The sequence below is a fragment of the Pristiophorus japonicus genome, chromosome 3 (assembly GCF_044704955.1).
Source record: "Pristiophorus japonicus isolate sPriJap1 chromosome 3, sPriJap1.hap1, whole genome shotgun sequence".
Lineage (NCBI taxonomy): Eukaryota > Metazoa > Chordata > Chondrichthyes > Pristiophoridae > Pristiophorus > Pristiophorus japonicus.
The window spans coordinates 246,540,684-246,561,725 of record NC_091979.1 but is presented as its reverse complement, the minus strand read 5'-3'; the positions used below and the strand labels follow the sequence as shown (position 1 = coordinate 246,561,725).

The 21,042-nt window shown below is 46.2% G+C and overlaps 1 protein-coding gene across 1 annotated transcript in view; it reads right to left on the bottom strand.

Annotated features, from left to right (window-relative positions):
- cfap58 (cilia and flagella associated protein 58) overlaps positions 1–21,042 on the bottom strand; it is a 249,312-nt gene that overhangs the window by 105,004 nt on the left and 123,266 nt on the right. Inside the window, exons 15-16 of the mRNA XM_070874957.1 lie at positions 20,887–20,991; positions 17,223–17,342 (exon numbers count right to left, since the gene is read on the bottom strand). Coding sequence (XP_070731058.1) covers positions 17,223–17,342; positions 20,887–20,991 — 225 coding nt within the window. The remainder of the gene's footprint in view (positions 1–17,222; positions 17,343–20,886; positions 20,992–21,042) is intronic.

Sequence of the window (21,042 nt, the reverse complement as noted above, 5' to 3'; positions counted from 1 at the left end):
GTGCTTGATCCCATTGCGGGTCATGAATTCCTTGAAATCAGCACTGGTGAAACACGGCCCATTGTCGCTGACTAGGACATCAGGCAGGCCGTGCGTGGCAAACATGACTCGTAGGCTTTCAATAGTGGCCGTGGACATGCAGACAACCAAGAACAGTTTGCTAGAAATGAATCCGCATAGTCCACGTGGATCCTCGACCTTGGTTGGAGGGCCACGACCACAAACTTAGCAGTGCCTCTCTAAATCTGAGTCAATGCCGGGCCACCACACATGGGATCTGGCTATGGCTTTCATCATTACAATGCCTGGGTGGGTGCTGTGCAGTTCACAAATGAACGTATCTCTGCCTTTCTTGGGCAAGACCAAGCGATTGCCCCACAACAGACAGTCCGCCTGCAGGGACATTTCGTCTTTGCGCCTGTGGAACGGCTTAATTGCCTCCTGCATCTCTGCTGGGACGCTGGACCAGCCCCCATGGAGGACACAGTTTTTTAACCAAGTTCAGTAAAGGATCCTGGCTGGTCCAGGTCCTGATCTGGCGGGCCGTAACGGGGGACTTTTCATTTTTGAATGCATCCATTACCATGAGCAAGTCCACAGGCTGTGCCATTTCCACCCTGGTGGTGGGCAATGGCAGCCGACTGAGAGCATCAGCGCAGTTCTCTGTGCCCGGTCTGTGGCGGATTACATAGTTGTATGCCAACAGCGTGAGCGCCCGGCTTTGGATGCGGGTAGAAGCATTGGTGTTAATCCCTTTGCTCTCAGAGAACAGCGATATGAGCGGCTTGTGGTCAGTTTCAAGCTCAAACTTGAGGCCAAATAAGAGGCCAAGAGCCTCTTTTTCAATCATGCTGTAGGCCCTTTCGGCCTTGGACAAACTCCTGGATGCATAAGCGACTGGTTGCAAAATCCCCGATTCGTTAGTCTGTTGTAACACACACCCGACCCCATATGATGACGCATTGCAAGTTAGTACTAATCGTTTACACGAGTTATACAGGACAAGCAGTTTGTTAGAACACAGCAGATTCCTGGCTTTCTTAAAGGCCTCTTGTGAATTCCCCCATACCCAGTCATCTCCCTTGCGCAGTAGTGTATGCAGGGGTTCTAGCAGGGTGCTTAACCCAGGTAGGAAATTACAAATAGTTAAGGAGGCCCAGGAATGACCGCAGCTCCGTCACATTCTGTGGTCTCGGCACGTTCTTGATGGCCTCCGTCTTGGCGTCTGTGGGTCCGATGCCGTCTGCTGCGATTCTTCTTCCCAAGAACTCGACCTCCTGCACCAAAAAACACACTTCGAGCGTTTCAACCTGAGTCCCACGCGATCCAACCAACTAAGAGCCTCTTCCAGATTCTTCAAGTGCTCAATGCTGTCCCAACCTGGCACCAGTATGTCGTCCTGGAAAACCATGGTGCGAGGAACCGACTTTAGCCGGCTCTCCATGTTCTGTTGAAAGATTGCCGCAGCTGACCGAATCCCGAACAGACTTTTGTGCGTGTTGATGCAGGTAAGGCCTTTCAAAGACTCCTCCAGCTCCTGCGTCATGTAGGCCAGGTCCAACTTGGCGAACGTCTTCCCTCCAGCTAGGGTCGTAAATAGGTCGTCTGCCTTGGGTAGCAGGTACTGGTCCTGTAGCGAAAAATGGCTAATCGTTACTTTATAGTCCCCACAAATTCTGACCGTGCCGTCCTGTTTAAGTACCGGGACAATCGGACTGGCCCATTCGTTGAATTCCACCGGCGCAATGATGCCTTCTCGCTGCAACCTGTCCAGCTCAATTTCCACTTTCTCACGCATCATACACGGTACCACCGTGCCTTGTGGTGGATGGGTCGCGTACCAGGAACCAAATGGATCTGCACTTTCGCCCCCGAGAAACTTCCAATGCCTGGCTCGAACAACGATGGAAATCTACTCAGAACCTGGGCACATGAGGCGTCGTCGACGGATGAAAGGGCTCGGATGTCATCCCAGTTCCAGTGGATTTTCCCAGCCAGCTTCTGTCAAACAATGTGGGGCCATCCCCGGCACAATCCACAGCGAGAGTTTGTGTTTACAGGGATTAGTTTCTTGGTGTAAGTTCTTAGTTTGGTGTGAATGGGGCTGAGCTTGGGCCTGTGTGCCTGTGTCCCACAGCTTGTCGAAGGCCTATTTATTCATTATGGACTGACTCGCACCCGTGTCCAGTTCCATAGATACAGTTCCATGGAATTCTGTTCAGTTCAACTTTCAACATTATTGATGGACATTTCGTGGTGAATGTGTGTACCCCGTACACTTCTGTCTCCTCGGTACGAGTCTCCAATTCAGCCTGATCCACAGTGGATCGATCTTCCTCTGCAACGTGGTGGTTTGCAGGGTTTGCAGCTCGCCTGCACATTTGCTGGAGGTGTCCCATTGTTCTGCAACCGTTGCACGCATAGTGCTTGAAGCGGCATTGATGGGGCCAATGATCACCTCCACAGCGCATTAACGATTGATGGAGGACTCTCTGGGTCATCTGAGGTTGAGCAGTAGCAGCCGGCGTGTACATTCTGCCATGTATATTCCTGCTCGAAAACGATGTTACTTTGTGCACAGTACTGGCCGAAACTTTTTTACTCTGCGAGATCTGTTTGGTGTTGTTGCTGGTGGACATAAATGCCTGGGCTATCGTTATGGCTTTACTTAGATTCGGAGTTTCAACAGTCAACAGTTTGTGAAGGATTACCTCATGGACAATGGGCAGTACAAAAAAATCTCTAAACATTTGTTCTAGGAATCCCTCAAATTCGCAATGTCCTGCGAGGCGCCTTAGTTCGACGACAAAGCTCGCCACTTCCTGGCCGTTGACACGTGTAGAACCAATATCTCATCATCAAAATGCTTTCCTTAGGATTTAGGTGCTCCCAGACCAGCGTACACAATTCTTCATAGGATTTAGCTGTTGGTTTTACCGGAGCTAGGAGATTCTTCATGAGGCCATAGTTTGTTGTCCCACAGACAGTTAGGAGGATCGCCCTTAGTTTGGCAGCATTCTCGTCCCCTTCCAGCTCGTTGGCCACAAAGTAATAGTCGAGTCTCTCCACGAAGGCCACCCAATCGTCCCCTTCTGAGAACTTCTCCAGGATACCAACTGTTCTTTGCATTTTCGCGCGGTTTTTCGTAACCTCGTCACCAATTGATGTGTTCATAATAAAGGATGAAACTGAGTGCTGTGTACAATGAGCAAGTGTGACCTTAGCTCCTTTAATGAGACTCCAGAATGCAGGTACTTCGTGGGTGGCTTGCTTAAATATCGTGCTCCCAAGGGATGCTGGGATCCCTTGGGACTCCAACAGGTAGGCCCTCTGGTGGTAGTGTAATACAGGTTGCAAGGGGTTAAATACATAACAAAGTGCTTCAAAACTTTTCAGAGGTTGCAAGTGATTAAAATATCATAAACTGCAAAGATGCATCACTTTTTGAACCAAAGGAATCAAGGGTTATGGGGAGCGGGTGGGGAAGTGGAGTTGAGGCCAGGATCAGATCAGTCATGATCTTATTGAATGGCAGAGCAGGCTCGAGGGGCCAAATGGCCTACTCCTGATCCTATTTCTTATGTTCTTATGTTTATTTTGAAGTGAATGGTTTAGAAGTTGGCTATTAACCGTTATAGTACAGGTGAAAGCTAATATTTTTCTACCACCAAATCTAGGCTTGCATAGTTTGCTTTTTCCACAAAAACAAACCCTGTAAATCAGCAGATGGGTATCTGCTGAACTGTTCAGCATTGAGGCCTGAATGCTCAACATGCAGCCATTTTTACCTCCAATCTATCTGAAGAAAAACAGTAACCTTAGACCATGGTCACAGTTTCGTTTCTGTGCAGCTCAGTCACTGACTACACCACCTAGCGTGATCCCATGCTCCCCAACGAGTATATTTTTTGAACAAGATGCCCAGGAACAGATGTTTTCATCTTTCCTGATGTGCACGTTGTACTGTTCTTCCTGAGCCAGGATCCACGCATAAATGTAGCTTTATTCTTTCGACTCAACTGGAAGAGGTGCCTTCTCAGCAGTATTTCCTCAACTCTGCAAAGAATTACTTGGTGGATCGAGTGTCCCAAATGCAAGTTTCCATTCTTCTTGGCCATTTTTCCCAGATATGGAAGGGAGAGGAGGAGGAACTGTTTCCTCCCGACTGCCCCCCCTCTACGTATATTTCGGGAGAGCATCAATTCCTGGTTGCTAAATGCCATGGGGGGGTGGGTGGGGGGACGGGAGGGAGAAAAAAAAAATCAGAAATGCATTCAAAACCATTCTGGTCCTTGTACTGAGCAAAAATGCCATCCTCCCTGAGTGTAAGGGGTTTGTGTGCCTATACAATGGAAAATTGGCTCCATCAACTTGAAGCTCGATGCAATTGTAATTTTTCCCTAAATTAATGTGAATGCAATACAGGTGATGGCGGAGCCCAGCACGCAAGTGCAAAAGACAAGGCTGAAGCATTTGCAACCATCTTCAGCCAGAAGTGGCGAGTGGAAGATCCATATCGGCCTTCTTCTGAGGTCCCCACCATCACAGAAGTCAGGTTCAGTCAAATTGATTCACTCCTTGTGATATCAGGAAGCGGCTGAGCACACTGGATACAGCAAAGGCTATGGAACCCCGACAACATCCCGGCTGTTGTGCTGAAGACTTATGCTCCAGAACTAACTGCGCCTCTATCCAAGCTGTTCCAATACAGCTACAACACTGGCATCTACCCGACAATGTGGAAAACTGCCCAGGTATGTCCTTCCCACAAAAATCAGGACAAATCCAATCCGACCAATTATTGCCACATCAGTCTACTCTCAATCATCAGCAAAGTGATGGAAGGTGTTGTTGACAGTGTTATCAAGTGGCACGTACTCATCAATAACCTGCTCACCGATGCTCAGTTTGGGTTCCGCCAGGCCCACTCGGCTCCAGATCTCATTACAGCCTTGGTCCAAACATGGAGTAGTCCGTGCCCGAATGCAGCAAGATCTGGATGACATTCAGGCTTGGGCTGATAAGTGGCAAGTTACATTTGCGCCACATAAGTGTCAGGCAATGACCATCTCAAGCGAGAGACTAAGCACCTCCCCTTGATATTTAACTGCATTACCATCACCAAATCCCCCACCATCAACATCCTGGGGTCACCATTGACCATAAACTTAACTGAACCAGCCACATAATTACTGTGGCAACAAGAGTGGGTCAGAGGCTGGGTATTCTGCGACGAGTGTCTCACCTCCTGACTCCCCAAAGCCTTTCTACAAGGCACAAGTCAGGAGTGTGATGGAATACTCTCCACCTGCCTGGAAGAGTGCAGCTCCAACAATACTCAAAAAGCTCGATACCATCCAGGACAAAGCAGCCCACTTGATTGGCACCCCATCCACCGCCTTCAACATACACCTTCCACCATCGGCACACCGTGGCTGCAGTGTGTACCGTGTATAAGATACACTGCAGCAACTCGCCAAGGCTTCTTCGGAAGCACCTCCCAAACCCGCGACCTCTACCACCTAGAAGGACAAGAGCAGCAGACGCATGGGAGCACCATCACCTGCAAGTTCCCCTCCAAGTTACACTCGATCCTGACTTGGAAATATATCGGCCATTCCTTCATCGTCGCTGGGTCCAAATCCTGGAACTCCCTCCCTAACAGCACTGTGGGAGTACCTTCACCACACGGACTGCAGCGGTTCAAGAAGGCAGCTCACCACCACCTTATCAACGGCAATTGGGGATGGGCAATAAATGCTGGCCTCGTCAGCGACGCCCACATCCCAGAATGAATACAATAAAAGGTGTTTAAGGGTGCGAGAGGTTAATGAGCACAAAGATGCTCAGAAGGATTTATTGAGAAATAGCTGCAAAACAGGCAACAATTGGCTATTGTATCACTGCAAACCCCACTCGGGTGCTTTGTGTACAATACTTTATGTAACAAATATGAAACATTCAGCTGGGATGAATCCCAGAGACAGATTATACAATGTGCACAGATGCACTAATTTCTATTACAATACGATTCCAATAGCATCACCTACTGGTCCGCTGTGGCAGAAATAAAGTGCACATCACTCCTCTAGTGGAGATTGCTATATAAAAACAAACACTACACATCATTTATTTCTGCTTTAACAGGTGCTGGGTGTCACACAAGGTCTCAGAACCTCCATGTGCACGAATGTCTTGTAACTCAAGACAGACAGAACATTTATTCTTCTGATCAACATTAAAGAGGAGCCCAGACTGGTTGTCGAAATTTAAATAAGTGAGACTCAACAGTAGTGTTGATAAGTCTGACAAGTCCTCTATAGGTCTAGTTTCATCTCTGATTGACTGGTAAACACTGTGCTCTAGTGGAAGCTGCCAATAAATCTGTCTCAACCAAAATGCCATGTTTAAGATAGTCACAGAATAATGTGGCAATCACTACCCATGCCCCCATGGTGGTGCAGTGACTACAAGATGCTAACACATTATTAGGCAGTTTTGAGCATGATATTTCAATCCAGACTGACTCATACAGCTATCTACTGCGGGTGAGATGTGTACACCAAATTCCTATGAAGCAATTTATAGCTTGCAAACAAAAGACTGGCCAACATTACTGATCGGTACTGCTCCCTGTAGTTTGAACCTGCAGCCTAAGGTAGCCTTCTAAAATCTTTTTTGTTTTTATCCCTGTCACTTGTTTTCAAACAAGTTTGTTTAAATAAGTTTATTTGAAGTGCGAGTGGCGATGACGACAGCATCAGAGGAACTGCCTGGGAGGAGTTACCAACACTGACTACGCAAAGGACCTGAATTAATAGATTTTGAAAGAGCTGTAAAGTACTGTGTTCGATAGAAAAGATCATCTCAGTCCAGCATGTGAAAAGTACTGGAAAGACAAATGCAGTGACCAATTTTTTTTTTTTTTTTTAAATTCGTAGCCAATCGTTCCAATTCTTTGTCAAATCACAAACGCCAGAGGTCACCTTGCACACGCCAAGGATCACTCTGCGCCAATGCTCTTAGCCAAAAGGCCTAGAGCCACTGCACCGTTCCTAGAAGTACTGCAATACCAGGTTCGTGCCATGGAGGTGGATGGGTCAGGTCCCCCACACACCTCCGTGGAGATGGATGGGTCAAGCCACCCCACCCACCTCAGTGACCAATGTTCTTCAAACATTATTGCAACCATGTTCAACTCACTGAAGTACAGATCAGCCATGATCTAATTGAATGACAGAACAGGCTTGAGGGTCTGAATGGCCTACTCCTGTTTCTATGTCCCAGATTTTAACAGAGCATAAACACATTTATTTTAAATAGGTTATCACCTCTATTAAAATGGCAGATAATTTTTTTTTCCTCTCGAACGTGTTAATTGTTCGTACGCTAATATTCAAAAAGTCCCGAGTTCAAAGCAAAAAGGGTGAGTCAGCCACAGTTCCAAAACAGAAGGCAAAGCAGCAGGATGCAAGCTCTGCTGAAGGGTCACATCCACAATGTTAACCTATCTTTTTCTCTTGCAGACGGCAGACAATCCCACTGTGCACTTCCTGTATTTTCTTTGTTTTCAGATCTCCGGTGTTTTTGACTTTTCTTTTCATCCCCAATGATAACACTCTGTCTTTGATTATTCAGTGATTGCACAGCCACGCAGGATACACACACCCAATACGCTGCAAACTTCCAGTGCGCCAGGCGCAGGTTAATGCCTCTTGAGAGTCAAAAGATCGACCCTGGCAGCAACAATCGTTAATGATGGAAACTCTGGGATTTCAATAAATGCTACAAATCAAACTGGCTTCAAATGTTACATTTAACAGCTTAATGATGGCAACAGAATTTCTGTGCCAAAGGAAGATAAAAAAATTACAATCTATTGAAACATATTCCAAGAATATCACAAAGGTACTGAGGTCCTTAAATTCTACTAAATAATATTAAAAACTCAATTTTGTTTTTGGTAAAGTTTGAGATGGAAAAGAAATGAATCTTGTGAAGCAGTAGAATGAATCTCTTTTTCAATAAGAGTTCCGCTTGGCTTTTTTTAAAGTCAATGATTTCAGATTGCTATCACACACTAATCCTCCCATCATTGTCGCCAGAAAGAGAATGGGCTGCTCGTGTGGACCCGAACAGTTTATCTGTCGTGATCATGGTGTTTCATCATGTTTGGAAAGATGTTCTATGTAGATTGAAGGTCGAGCAAAACCACTTTGTCATTCTTATAATGTCTACACACAAACAATCTAAAAAAAAATTAAAAAACTATGTTTTGTTCTAACATATAGGAGGCCCTAGCCACACATACGAAAAAATAGTTTAATTAACTTTGGGATGTCTGTCTCTTTGACCCCCCAATTAATAGTAGCACAATTCTCAGTCAAAACAGATGTCTCAAAGTAGGCTGTGGAACAAGATGGAATGAAAGGTCAACAACACAGTAAGCAGCTTTTTCATTATTTTACCAATAAATCAGGACCAGTAGATTAGAAAGAATAATGCTGTGACAGTGGGGAGAGCCATCGGCTCTCAATGACAGAGGTTACCACCTCACTCTCTATTATGCTCCCAGACAGACTCATCCCTCAATGTGTATGTACTAATTTCTTTTCTCTGATCGAAGAATGAAGATTATGCTCATACATCATTCCCTTTCCACACTTCTGGCCTGGATTCTAAATACTTAGGTCTGTGTACCAAACTAACGGCCAACAAATAGCACCTGAAGAAGTATTTTGAGCGCCAATAAGTGATTCCGAAATCTCCCCTCATGGCTCAGTTGGGTAAACCAATATCCAATGTGCGGCTGCTGTGCCTGAAAGACCAGGAAGATTCCCTGTTTCATCATCGTCTGTGCTCAGTTAGCTCATGTAGCTAGTACAAGGATCAGCTTGCTACCTTTGGCCTCCGTCTGTTTGGGTTAGGACAAGGATTGACCCGTGCACAGAAAGTGTGTGGACATCAAGGGAAGACAAGTTCATCCTTAGGTGTGCTGCCCCTGCAATCAAACAACTTGCTGGCACTCTCTATCCAGGTACGGACATAAAAATGCCACAAGCTTTAGGCACTAGAAGCATTGGAATTGCATCCCAGCATGAGTTAGAAGCTCCAGGAGAGGGTAAGAGGGATAGAACGAACAGAATTAAACAGTACCAACCAAGCCAATGTACTGACCAGTTTCAGAGCAGTTGGGGTAGAGACTTGGGAGCAGGTTATCTGCTCGTCCTATTAGTCAGGAAACAGTTCATTACCGGTGGTAACATGCTAAGGGTCGGGCTGCCAACACCCCTGGATTGCCCGGGAGTCTCCCAGAATTGCAGATTAATCTCCTGGCCACTGCTGAAAACAACCAGGGAGACAATAGGGAAGTCAAGTTGTTGGGTAGCGCCTGCACACCAATGAAAAGAGGTAGAGCTACAGAACATAAGAAATAGGAGCAGGAGTAGGCCATTTGGCCCCTCGAGTCTGCTCCGCCATTTAATAAGATCATGGCTGATCTGATCTTGGGCTCAGGTCCACTTTTCTATCCACTCCCCATAACTCTTCACTCCCTTATCGTTCAAAAATCTGTCTATCTCCACCTTAAATATATTCAATGACCCAGCCTCCACAGCTCCCTGGGGCAGAGAATTCCAAAGATTCAGAGAAGAAATTCCTCCTCATCTCAGTTCTAAATGGGCGACTGGTTATTCTTAAACTATGCCCCCTAGTTCTAGATTCCCCCACGAGTGGAAACATCCTCTCTGCATCTACCTTGTCGAGCTCCCTCAGTATCTTATATGTTTCAATAAGATCACCTCTCATTCTTCTGAACTCCAATGAGTACAGACCCAACCTATTCAACCTTTCCTCATAAGTCAACCCCTTCATCTCAGGAATCAACCAAGTGTACCTTCTCAAAACTGCCTCCAATGCAAGTATATCCCTCCTTAAATAAGGAGACCAAAACTGTATGCAGTACTCCAGGTGTGGTCTCATCAATACCCTGTACAGTTGTAGCAGGACTTCCTGCTTTTATATTCCATCTCCCTTGCAATAAAGGCCAACATTTCATTTGCATTCCTGATTACTTGCTGTACCTGCATCCTAACTTTTTGTGTTTCATGCACAAAGACCCCCAGGTCCCTCTGTACTGCAGCACGATGTAATCTCTCTCCACTTAAATAATAATTTACTTTTTTATTTTTCCTGCCAAAGTGGATAACCTCACACTTTCCTACATTATACTCCATCTGTCAAATGTCTGCCCACTCACTTAGCCTGTCTATATCCCTGACAAATGCACAGGCCAATTAACATGGAGTGAGGGTGGTTTTCGCTAGCATGTTAGCTTGTGCTGGAGCCTGCGTGAGCATTGTAGGCAGTCGAGTTGCCAAAGCTGTTCTTAGTTTAGCTGCAGCAATAGCCGTTTTAGGTACGCACTTGTAGTAACGTTCCTATTCCAATCAGTTCCTTTTTTCAATTGCCTCCTTCCACTTTCGCTGCATGTGTTCCTAAGTCTGCAGCCTACCTGTGATGGAACTACCAGATTATTTTGGGATTGAAAGCGTTGGAAACCACTGCTGGAATTTTTTCCCCTCTGAATACATTTTTTTCCCCTGTCAATTTACACTGATATAGGATGTGAAATGATGTTTAAATTTTCAATCTTCAGCTCCCTGTGGCAGAGTTGTCAAACCTCCTGGATTGTGTCAGAATCCCTGTATCTCGAGCATTTTTCAAGTGTGATATGAAATTCAACAGGAAAGTATGTTCAGCTCAGCGTCCAGTTTTTATAAATACTGCAGAATCAGCCCTTTGGGAGACCCAGTCCTGTCCCATACAGCAGTGAATGCAACAGGGTGAAGATTTGCTCCCTGTAATTAGCTCATTTCCCCCTCCCCACATTCACTGGCTATCTCCCTCTGCTCTCTTAAAACTGCACTCCCTTCCCTCTGTCGAAGAGCGGGGGGGGGGGGGGAAAGAGCTAGAAAGAGAAAAAAGAAATCCTGGCACTGTCATGTATCTTACATTATTATATATAACTGTATCCTAACATGCTATACATGACTGTAATAAGATATGACCTGTAACCACCAGCATACCTTACCACCAGGGGTGCACTTGCAAGAGACAGGTATATAAGGACAGGTCTCAGGCAAGTGCAGCATTCCAGAGCTGTGAAATAAAGGTGCAGGTCCAGAGTGACCTTGACTTCACTAATGCCTCATGTAAATCTGTATTGAGGGGACAGAACTTTACAGGCACGATAAAGGAAGAACAAGAGATAGGTTCAAAAAATCAAAGTGACGAAGAGTAAAGATGGAAGGATATGGCAGGGGGATGGGAACCTATGCTGTGAGACAGAGGGAAATAGAATGGGGGCAGAAGCAAAAGATAGAAAGAAGAATAGTAAAAGTGGAGGGTAGAGAAACCCAAGGCAAAAAGCAAAAAGGGCCACATTACAACAAAACTCTAAAGGGTCAAAGTATGTTAAAAAGACAAGCCTGGGCTCTGTGCCTCAATGTGAGGAGTATTTGTAATAAGATGGACGAGTTAACTGCGCAGGCAGCAATTAACGAATATGATATAATTGGCATCATGGCTCCAGGGTGACCAAGGCTGGGAACTCAACATCCAGGCGTATTCAACATTCAAGAAGGATAGACAGAAAGGAAAAGGAAATGGGGTAGCGTTGCTGGTTAAAGAGGAAATTAACGCAATAGTAAGGAAGGACATTAGCTTGGGTGATGTAGAATCTGTATGGGTGGAGCTGCGGAATACCAAAGGACAGAAAACGCTAGTGGGAGTTGTGTACAGACCACCAAACAGTAGTAGTGAGGTTGGGGACAGCATCAAACAAGAAATTAGGGACACGTGCAATAAAGGTACAACAGTTATCATGGGTGACTTTAATCTACATATAGATTGGGCTAACCAAACTGGTAGCAATACGGTGGAGGAGGATTCCCTGGAGTGTATTAGGGATGATTTTCTAGACCAATATGTCGAGGAACCAACTAGAGGGCTGGCCATCCTAGTCAGGGTGATGTGTAATGAGAAAGGACTAATTAGCAATCTTGTTGTGCGAGGCCCCTTGAGTGACCATAATATGGTAGAATTCTTTATTAAGATGGAGAGTGACACAGTTAATTCAGAGACTAGGGTCCTGAACTTAAGGAAAGGGAACTTCGATCGTATGAGACATGAATTGGCTAGAATAGACTGGCAAATGATACTTAAAGGGTTGACGGTGGATAGGCAATGGCAAACATTTAAAGAGCACATGGATGAACTTCAACAATTGTACATCCCTGTCTGGAGTAAAAATAAAACAGGGAAGGTGGCTCAACCATGGCTAATAAAGGGAAATTAAGGATAGTGTTAAATCCAAGGAAGAGGCATATAAATTGGCCAGAAAAAGCAGCAAACCTGAAATTTAGAATTCAGCAGAGGAGGACAAACGGTTTAATTAGGAGGGGGAAAATAGAGTATGAGAGGAAGCTTGCTGGGAACATAAAAACTGACTGCAAAAGCTTCTATAGATACGTGAAGAGAAAAAGATTAGTGAAGACAAATGTAGATCCCTTGCAGTCGATTCAGGTGAATTTATAATGGGGAACAAAGAAATGGCAGACCAATTGAACAAATACTTTGGTTCTGTTTTCACGAAGAAGACATAAATAACCATCCGGAAATACTAGGGGACCGAGGGTCTAGTGAAAAGGAAATCCTTACAAGGCGGGAAATTGTGTTAGGAAAATTGATGGGATTGAAGGCCGATAAATCCCCAGGGGCTGATAGTCTGCATCCCCGAGTACTTAAGGAAGTGGCCCTAGAAATAGTGGATGCATTGGTGATCCTTTTCCAACAGTCTATCGACTCTGGATCAGTTACTATGGACTGGAGGGTAGCTAATGTAACACCACTTTTTAAAAAAGGGAGAGAGAAAACGGGTAACTATAGACCGGTTAGCCTGACATCAGTAGCGGCGAAAATGTTGGAATCAATTATTAAAGATGAAATAGCAGCGCATTTGGAAAGCAGTGACAGGATCGGTCCAAGTCAGCATGGATTTATGAAGGGGAAATCATGCTTGACAAATCTTCTAGAATTTTTTGAGCATGTAACTAGCAGAGCGGACAAGGGAGATCCAGTGGATGTGGTGTATTTGGACTTTCAAAAGGCTTTTGACAAGGTCGCACACAAGAGATTGGTGTGCAAAATTAAAGCACATAGTATTGGGGGTAATATATTGACGTGGATAGAGAACTGGTTGGCAGACAGGAAGCAAAGAGTAGGAATAAACGGGTCCTTTTCAGAATGGCAGGCAGTGATCAGTGGGGTGCCGAAGGGTTCAGTGCTGGGACCCCAGCTATTTAAAATATACATCAATGATTTAGACGAAGGAATTGAATATAATATCGGCAAGTTTGCAGATGACACTAAGCTGTGTGGCAGTGTGAGCTGTGAGGAGGATGCTAGGAGGCTGCAGGGTGATTTGGACAGGTTAGGTGAGTGGGCAAATGCATGGCAGATGCATTATAATATGGATGAATGTGAAGTTATCCACTTTGGTGGCAAAAACACAATCTGAATGGCAGCAGATTAGGAAAAGGAGAGTTGCAACGTGACCTGGACATCATGATACATCAGTCATTGAAAGTTGGCATGCAGATACAGCAGGTGGTGAAGGCGGCAAATGGTATGTTGGGCTTCATCGCTAGGGGCTTTGAGTATAGGAGTAGGAAGGTCTTACTGCAGTTGTGCAGGGCCTTGGTGAGGCCTCACCTGGAATATTGTGTTCAGTTTTGGTCTCCTAATCTGAGGAAGGATGTTCTTGCTATTGAGGGAGTACAGCGAAGGTTCACTAGACTGATTCCCAGAATGGCTGGACTGACATATGAGAAGAGACTGGATCGACTGGGCCTGTATTCACTGGAGTTTAGAAGGATGAGAGGGGATCTCATAGAAACATATAAAATTCTGACGGGGCTGGACAGGTTAGATGCAGGAAGAATGATCCCGATGTTGGGGAAGTCCAGAACCAGGGGACACAGTCTAAGGATAAGGGGTAAGCCATTTAGGACTGAGATTAGGAGAAACTTCTTCACTCAAAGAGTTGTTAACCTGTAGAATTCTCTACCACAGAGAGTTGTTGATGCCAGATCATTGGATATATTCAAGAAGGAGTTCGATATGGCCCTTACGGCTAAAGGGATCAAGGGGTATGGAGAGAAAGCAGGAAAGGGGTACTGAGGTGAATGATCAGCTATGATCTTATTGAATGATAGTGCAGGCTCAAAGGGCCAAATGGCCTACTCCTGCACCTATTTTCTATGTTTCTATGATAAAGGGAAATAGACATAATCTTAAATAAGGAGAGAGGACGGAATGGCAGAAAAGATTAGAAAAAAGAGCTACCAATGCAACGTTGGATGTCCTGGTTGGCCTCCCACATTCTACCCTACGTAAACTAGAGGTGATCCAAAACACGGCTGCCCATGTCCTAAATCGCGCCAAGTCCCGCTCACCCATCAACCTTGTGCTCGATGAGCTACATTCATCATCGTAGCCAGTCCCTCGGAATCGAGGAAGACTTGCTTCCACTCTTAAAAATGAGTCCTTAAGTGGCTGAACAGTCCAATACGCGAATCACAATCCCTATCACAGGTGAGATAGATAGTCGTTGAGGGAAAGGGTGGGACAGGTTTGCTGCACACTCTTTCCGCTGCCTGCACTTGATTTCTGTAAGTTCTTGGCGATGAGACTCGAGGTGCTCAGCGCCCTCCTGGATGTACTTCCTCCACTTAAGGCGTTCTTTGGCCAGGTACTCCCAGGTGTCAGTGGGGATGTTGCACTTTTTCAGGGAGGCTTTCAGGGTGTCCCTATAACGTTTCCTCTGCCCACCTTTGGCTCATTTGCCGTGAAGGAGTTCTGGGTAGAGCGCTTGCTTTGGGAGTCACATGTCTGGCATGCGAACGATGTGGCCTGCCCAGTGGAGCTGATCAAGTGTGGTCAGTGCTTCAATGCTGGGGATGTTGGCCTGGTCGAGGATGCTAATGTTGGTGCGTCTGTCCTCCCAGGGGATTTGTAGAATCTTACGAAGGCATCATTGCTAGTATTTCTCCAGCGACTTGAGGTGTCTACTGTACATGGTCCATGTCTCTGAGCCATACAGGAGGGCGGGTATTTATACAGCCCTGTAGACCATGAACTTGGTGGCAGTCTTGAGGGCCTGGTCTTCAAACATTCTTTTCCTCAGTCGGCTGAAGGCTGCACTGGAGGCGGTGTTAAATCTCATCGTCAATGTCTGCTCTTGTTGATAATAGGCTCCCGAGGTATGGGAAATGGTCCACGTTATCCAGGGCCGCACCGTGGATCTTGATGACTGGGGGGCAGTGCTATGCGGCAAGGACAGGCGAGGACACCCATCACTCCTGTGCTCGCTGACCTACGTTAGCTCCCAGTTAAGCAACATCTCGATTTCAAAATTCTCATCCTTGTTTTCAAATCCTTCTATGGCCTCACCTCTCCCCATCTCTCTTTGTAATCTCCTCTAGCCCCACAACTTCCCCCCCCCCACCCCCCATCCCCCCCGCCCCACCCCCGAGATATCTGCGCTCCTCTAATTCTGCCCTCTTGAGCATCCCTGATTATAATTGCTCAACCATTGATACCTTCTGTTGCCCAGGCCCCAAGCTCTGGAACTCCCTGCCTAAACCTCTCCACCTGTCTACCTTTCTTTCCTCCTTCAAGTCACTCCTTAAACCTACCTCTTTGACCAAGCTTTTGGTCACTGCCGCTAATTTCTACTAATGTGGCTTGGTGTCAAATTTTTATCTCATAATACTCCGGTGAAGCACCCTGGGACGTTTCACTACATTAAAGGTGCTATATAAATACAAGTTGTTGTTGTTGGATGTGGTGCGGTAACGCCTCCCTTGGACTCCTCACCAATTCTCAAGCTATTCCTCCTCAGCCTCCTTGGTGTTTCTTGGGCTCCTAACTGCTCCCAGCAGTATATTGTGGGCACGGAGGGGGAACAGCGCTAAGCACCCAGCCACAATTAAAAGCCTATGAGGGCTCTAGAGCCAAGGGCATGAGCAACATCTTCACCGTCACCCATATGGTTATGGCCAAATACTTCAAGGAAAACATTTTGGCTCCCATGTGGGAACAGGAATGTATGTTTGAGGTGATGCCAGGGCTTGTGAAAGAGCCCCATGGGGCTAGGGATGGTACCAGCAAGGAAGCTGATATTTATTCCCAGTGTATTCCTAATTATTATATAATGAGCACTAGAAACAGATGTGGCACAGATTTATTTATGTAACGGAGATGTGCAAGCCACACACATTTATTTATTTATGTAGCTACAGCATGCACAGCGCACAGATTTGTTTGCTTAACTGCAGTATACGAGAGGCTCGGCTGTATCTTTTAGTATCTACGTGCATTGGGCAAGGAGAACACTATTCGTGCAATCAATTAAAAAAAATATTTACTGTCAGTGGGCATGTGAGATCCACTCCTATTTTAGTAATTTGTCACCAAGATTTTAAAAAGCGATTGCCCACCTTGTAGTGTCTTCCTCATTCTTCACGTGGAAATACATCTCCCACAGACCATTAGGGCAGTAAGATCTCGTGTGCAACATGCCTCAATCTTGTGTTGCCAAAAGCTCTTAAAGGGAGTACACAAATTTGTCCGGCAATTGGTGTTGGTGCTGGCCTACTGCAATAGTGTGTGGAGGGTGTCTAGGATGAAGCTCCCTAACTCATTGGCACTGTCAATACTATACAAATACATGTAGATTTATTTATAAATGGGACTTTATCATTATGCACCAGCAATGGGATTGCTCCTCATTTTAGTTCACATTTTTTTTAAACCATCTTATCTAACCTGTGGAACGTTGAATCAAAATCCCTTTGTCACTTTGCAAGAAGACTGCCTGGCCACAGCACTGAACCAAATTGCTAATTTAGTCACATTCACGTCGTGCTGCTGCAAGTACAAATATTCTCTGCGACAGAATCTCGAAATACCTTGTTTTATCCCAGCTGCAAATGAGGCAGTGACTGCGGGGAGCAGAGGAGAGTAGTTTCCCCGGTCCTGCTGCTGATGAAAATAATGTGAAACAAGGCATCACTGAATTAACAGAGAAATGGGCTCGGTGGTTTGTATCCCCCCCAGGAGTGTGAGGAAAGAGTAAGATGTCGGACATCCGCGCTCACCTTCAGCTGCTTAGTCTTATCTCGTAGAGTCCTCTGATAGATCATTAGCTGCTCGGCAGCCTCTGGTCCAGGCTGCCGTGCCAGGATGTGTTTCAGCTCCACGTAGAGTTTCTCCTTCTCCTGAAAGAGAACAAATCCAATATCAGAATTGCATGATACACTTAAGTACAGCTACAATTCCTTTGGCTTTATGATTGTCAAATATAATTAAGCTTTATTTGAACAGGCTCAGGATAAAAAGTGCGCTGTCAGATCACCAATCCAGACATGGCTAGTTTACATAAGGCTGGATTCAGTAATTTAATCCACTACTGACTTTAACTGACTTTCCAGTCCTACTCATATAGTCCTTGAGTGGTGATTTTTCTCTTGTTCTCATGTAATTTCTAAAATAAATTTCCTGCTTTATACTGTCTTAAATAATTTGTCACCACGAATATGCTCTTGTTGGGAGCAAAACTGCAGTACCTTGGTGACATGTAGGAAGTGGATTACTTTGTCACACTTGTTTTACTTTAAACACCCCTCTTTTTCTAAATTTTATCTTCTGGTTGCAGAGAAATTAATGTTTATCAGCAATTTCCAGTCGGAATTGATGACAAGAAAATGTCTTTTTAATCACTTCTTCTATTCCATGGGTGGAACGCAGGGTAACACTGGTTATCTACTGCCACCTGCTGTCAACGGTTCACTTTGTGAATGACTAGGACTAGTTCCGGACTACAACAGTTTGGCAGAAATGAGTTGGGCCAAAACAAAAAACAAACTCAATTGTTGGTTCTCCTCAGGGTGAGAGGAAGTCCTGCTGCTCCTAATAGCAGCACAATGCAATTCTGTGACAGGTCTGATAAAGGCCAGGCCTCCTTCACTTAATACAAACACTTAGGGATGGATTTTCGGCTCCTCTCTGCTCCACTTTTTGCCTCGGAGCAGCGGCAATAGGGGCAGTGAGGTGTTTTGGCCGGGCGGTCAGCCTCCAGCACCCCGCAGCGATCCTCGGGTCCAGTTGTGTGGCGGCGTGGAGCAGCACCGCCCGGAAGAGCTACGCTGGTGTGCAACACCCGTGCTTGCGACACCGGCGAGAGTTTTGACTTTTGCCCAACCCGTATGCCCCGAAGCACGCCGCACAGTGAACGCTTGGGAAATCAGGCGGTCCAACAATACCGACAGTGGCATGGTAAGTAATGGACTCCTAAGGTAAGTGTGATTTTTTTTGTCTCTTAATTTTTTTTGCGATTTGTGTTGTGGTGGTGTGGGCAATGTTTTGGGAATGTTTTTGTGGGGTATTTTTTTGAGTTCCCCCCCGCCCCCGCCGCAAGCACCTCTTGGAGCGCTCCCAGCCCGACTCTTTAGCTCGGGAGTTTCCCATGCCCCAAGAGAGGTGTACAACGCCTTCCTTAGCGATGTGCCCGAGACACAGGGCCCAGCTGCCCAATTTGTTCCCGGGCGCAAACCTTACTGCCCCGCCGCCATTATCGCACCAAAAACATCAAAGCCGAAAATCCAGCCCTTATAGTTAAAACGGAACACTGGAGCCCCGATCTTAACCCAAACCACCTGGCAGGAGCAGCACGGGTTTGGGTCGGATGCCCGTTTTATGCCTCGCCCAATTTTACGTTCCACTGAAATGAATGGAGCATAAACTTCAGGCAAGGTGTAAACAGGCTTCCAATCCGAACCCATAACATCTCGCTAGACGGGTTTGGTTAAAATCGGGGTTTGGAAATCTGAAAAATACAAAAAAATCTTGGAAAGCTGCGGCAGATCAATTTGAATTGCAAAGAGAAAGACAAACATATCAGCTGGGTCCATTAATCAGGCTTGCTGTGCATTTTCAGCATTGTAGTAGCTTGGGAAAGCTCCTTTCCCAGAGCTAAGGAGAAGGAAAGGGATTGTACGCCCATGCCAGGGGATGGCCTTGCATCAGGGGGGTGGGGGGGTCGGGAGAGAGGGTTGCAAGTGGATCATGTTAATGTCCCGGCCTACCAAATATTAGCATATTTCGTCTGGACAGGTGGAGCAGAGTTCCAGGAAGGACCAGCAACACTGTCACCACAGTTTGATTGAATAGACAAAGTCTTATTACAATACAGAGGATACGCAGCCCTCTGCAATAAACAATATACTTGTGACCTGATCATTAACCCACGAGGAAACCACAGTACAGGTGTTTTATGAGTGGCTATTTTATTATATTCAGGTTCCTGGACACACCTTTTATTTTCTTTTTAAATGTTTGCACTTGTCAAGGTGAGCGATGTTAGCATTCGGAAATAGAACACTTTCTATTTTGGGAATTTACTATCAACACCAAGTGTGCTCAACTCAAGTAGAGCAGGATAAGATGTAAAGTAAAACTCACTCTACTCCACCCCAACAACACTCCTAACCACAAACTCAGTTTCCACTGCACTCAATTATCGCAATTATTCAAAGACGTCTTTGTTATAGCTTGGAAATTACTGTGAGCGGTATTATCAATTCCTCTCCCTACCATCGCACGCCCTTAACTGAGCCATGCATGATTTTCCTTCCATTAAATTCCCCACGTCAAGCCGTACTGTGGCTTCTCAGAGTGAAATTGCCAATTCAGTTGAAAATTCGGATTCGATTTTTGGTGTGGGCCATTGCCCATTCTTTTCATCATTTCCCGTAGGACCAGTCTGGGCCAGATTCAAACCCGTGTCCCAGAGATGAAAGGGCAGAAGTTTAAAAAATTGCATCAGTTCGATTAATGCTAAGGGTTGAAAATTGTCCTCCACCCAGTTTGGGGCGGATAATTCGAATTATCACCGCCCAGCGGGAGTTGGAGGGAAAAGGCTGAAAATTCGGCACTTCAACTTTGTCACCGCATCCCAGCGCTTTGGAGCGCTATTTGAGGCTGACGAGTACGCTGCAAGGCATAGTGAGGCCTCTTTGGCCCCCACTAGGCCACCAGGGAGGGGTTCGGCCAGGCCAGTGGCCCAGTACCGAAGAGGGATTGCTGGGCTGGCTGTTGGCAACCTAGCCGAACCAGCAGCCACCATTGTCGGGCCGACTGCAGAGTCGGCCAACAATTAAAACAAAATGGCTTCTGTGGTGGTGCGCCCTCCCCTTTAAGGGCGGCCTCATTGCCCAGCCACTGGCAGCTTCCCGCCTCGTGAAGATGTCAGGGGCACCGACCGACGGTGGCCGCGCTCCCGCAGGGCGGAATAGGAGTTGGCGCCGCGTGGTAAGGGGTCGGCGCGTGGCCGTCAAGGGGTTGGAGCGCCGGGCAGGACGGAAAGTCGGGGCGGGGCGGAAACCCGTTTCTGATGGCCCCGGCCTGGGGGGCTATTGCAGATGGGTCAAACCCCCCACCTGCCCCCTGGTCAGTAAGGCCTTATCGCCCCGTTACCGCCTCTTAGGGGGGCAATTTCAGTCCCTAGGGTTTTTTCTGTAGAGCGTGGTAGTTATCCATTGGAAAGAATGGCAAGGTTAAAGCAGACATTTGCCATCCAGCTGTGTTCCATTAGTGCCGGCTGTGTTCGGCTTGACGTATTCCGTGCTCTTGCACTGATTATATCTAATACGTGGAAAGTTGGATCACTGATGGGGCGCATCAAGCCTTCAGTTCTCACTGGTTTATGCAAGCAACAAACAAATCCTTTCAGAATGTACTTTTATCCACTTCATTAGTGTGCACCTGTAAAAGCAGCTCTTTCTCCACCACCTCCTCAGTCTTCGCGATCAGACGCTTCTGTAACATCTGAACCTTCAGAATCAACTCATATCTGCTTGGATCACTCGCCTGAAACAAATAAGTTTAAAAAAAATGATCATGCAAGCACTGTTGAGGGTT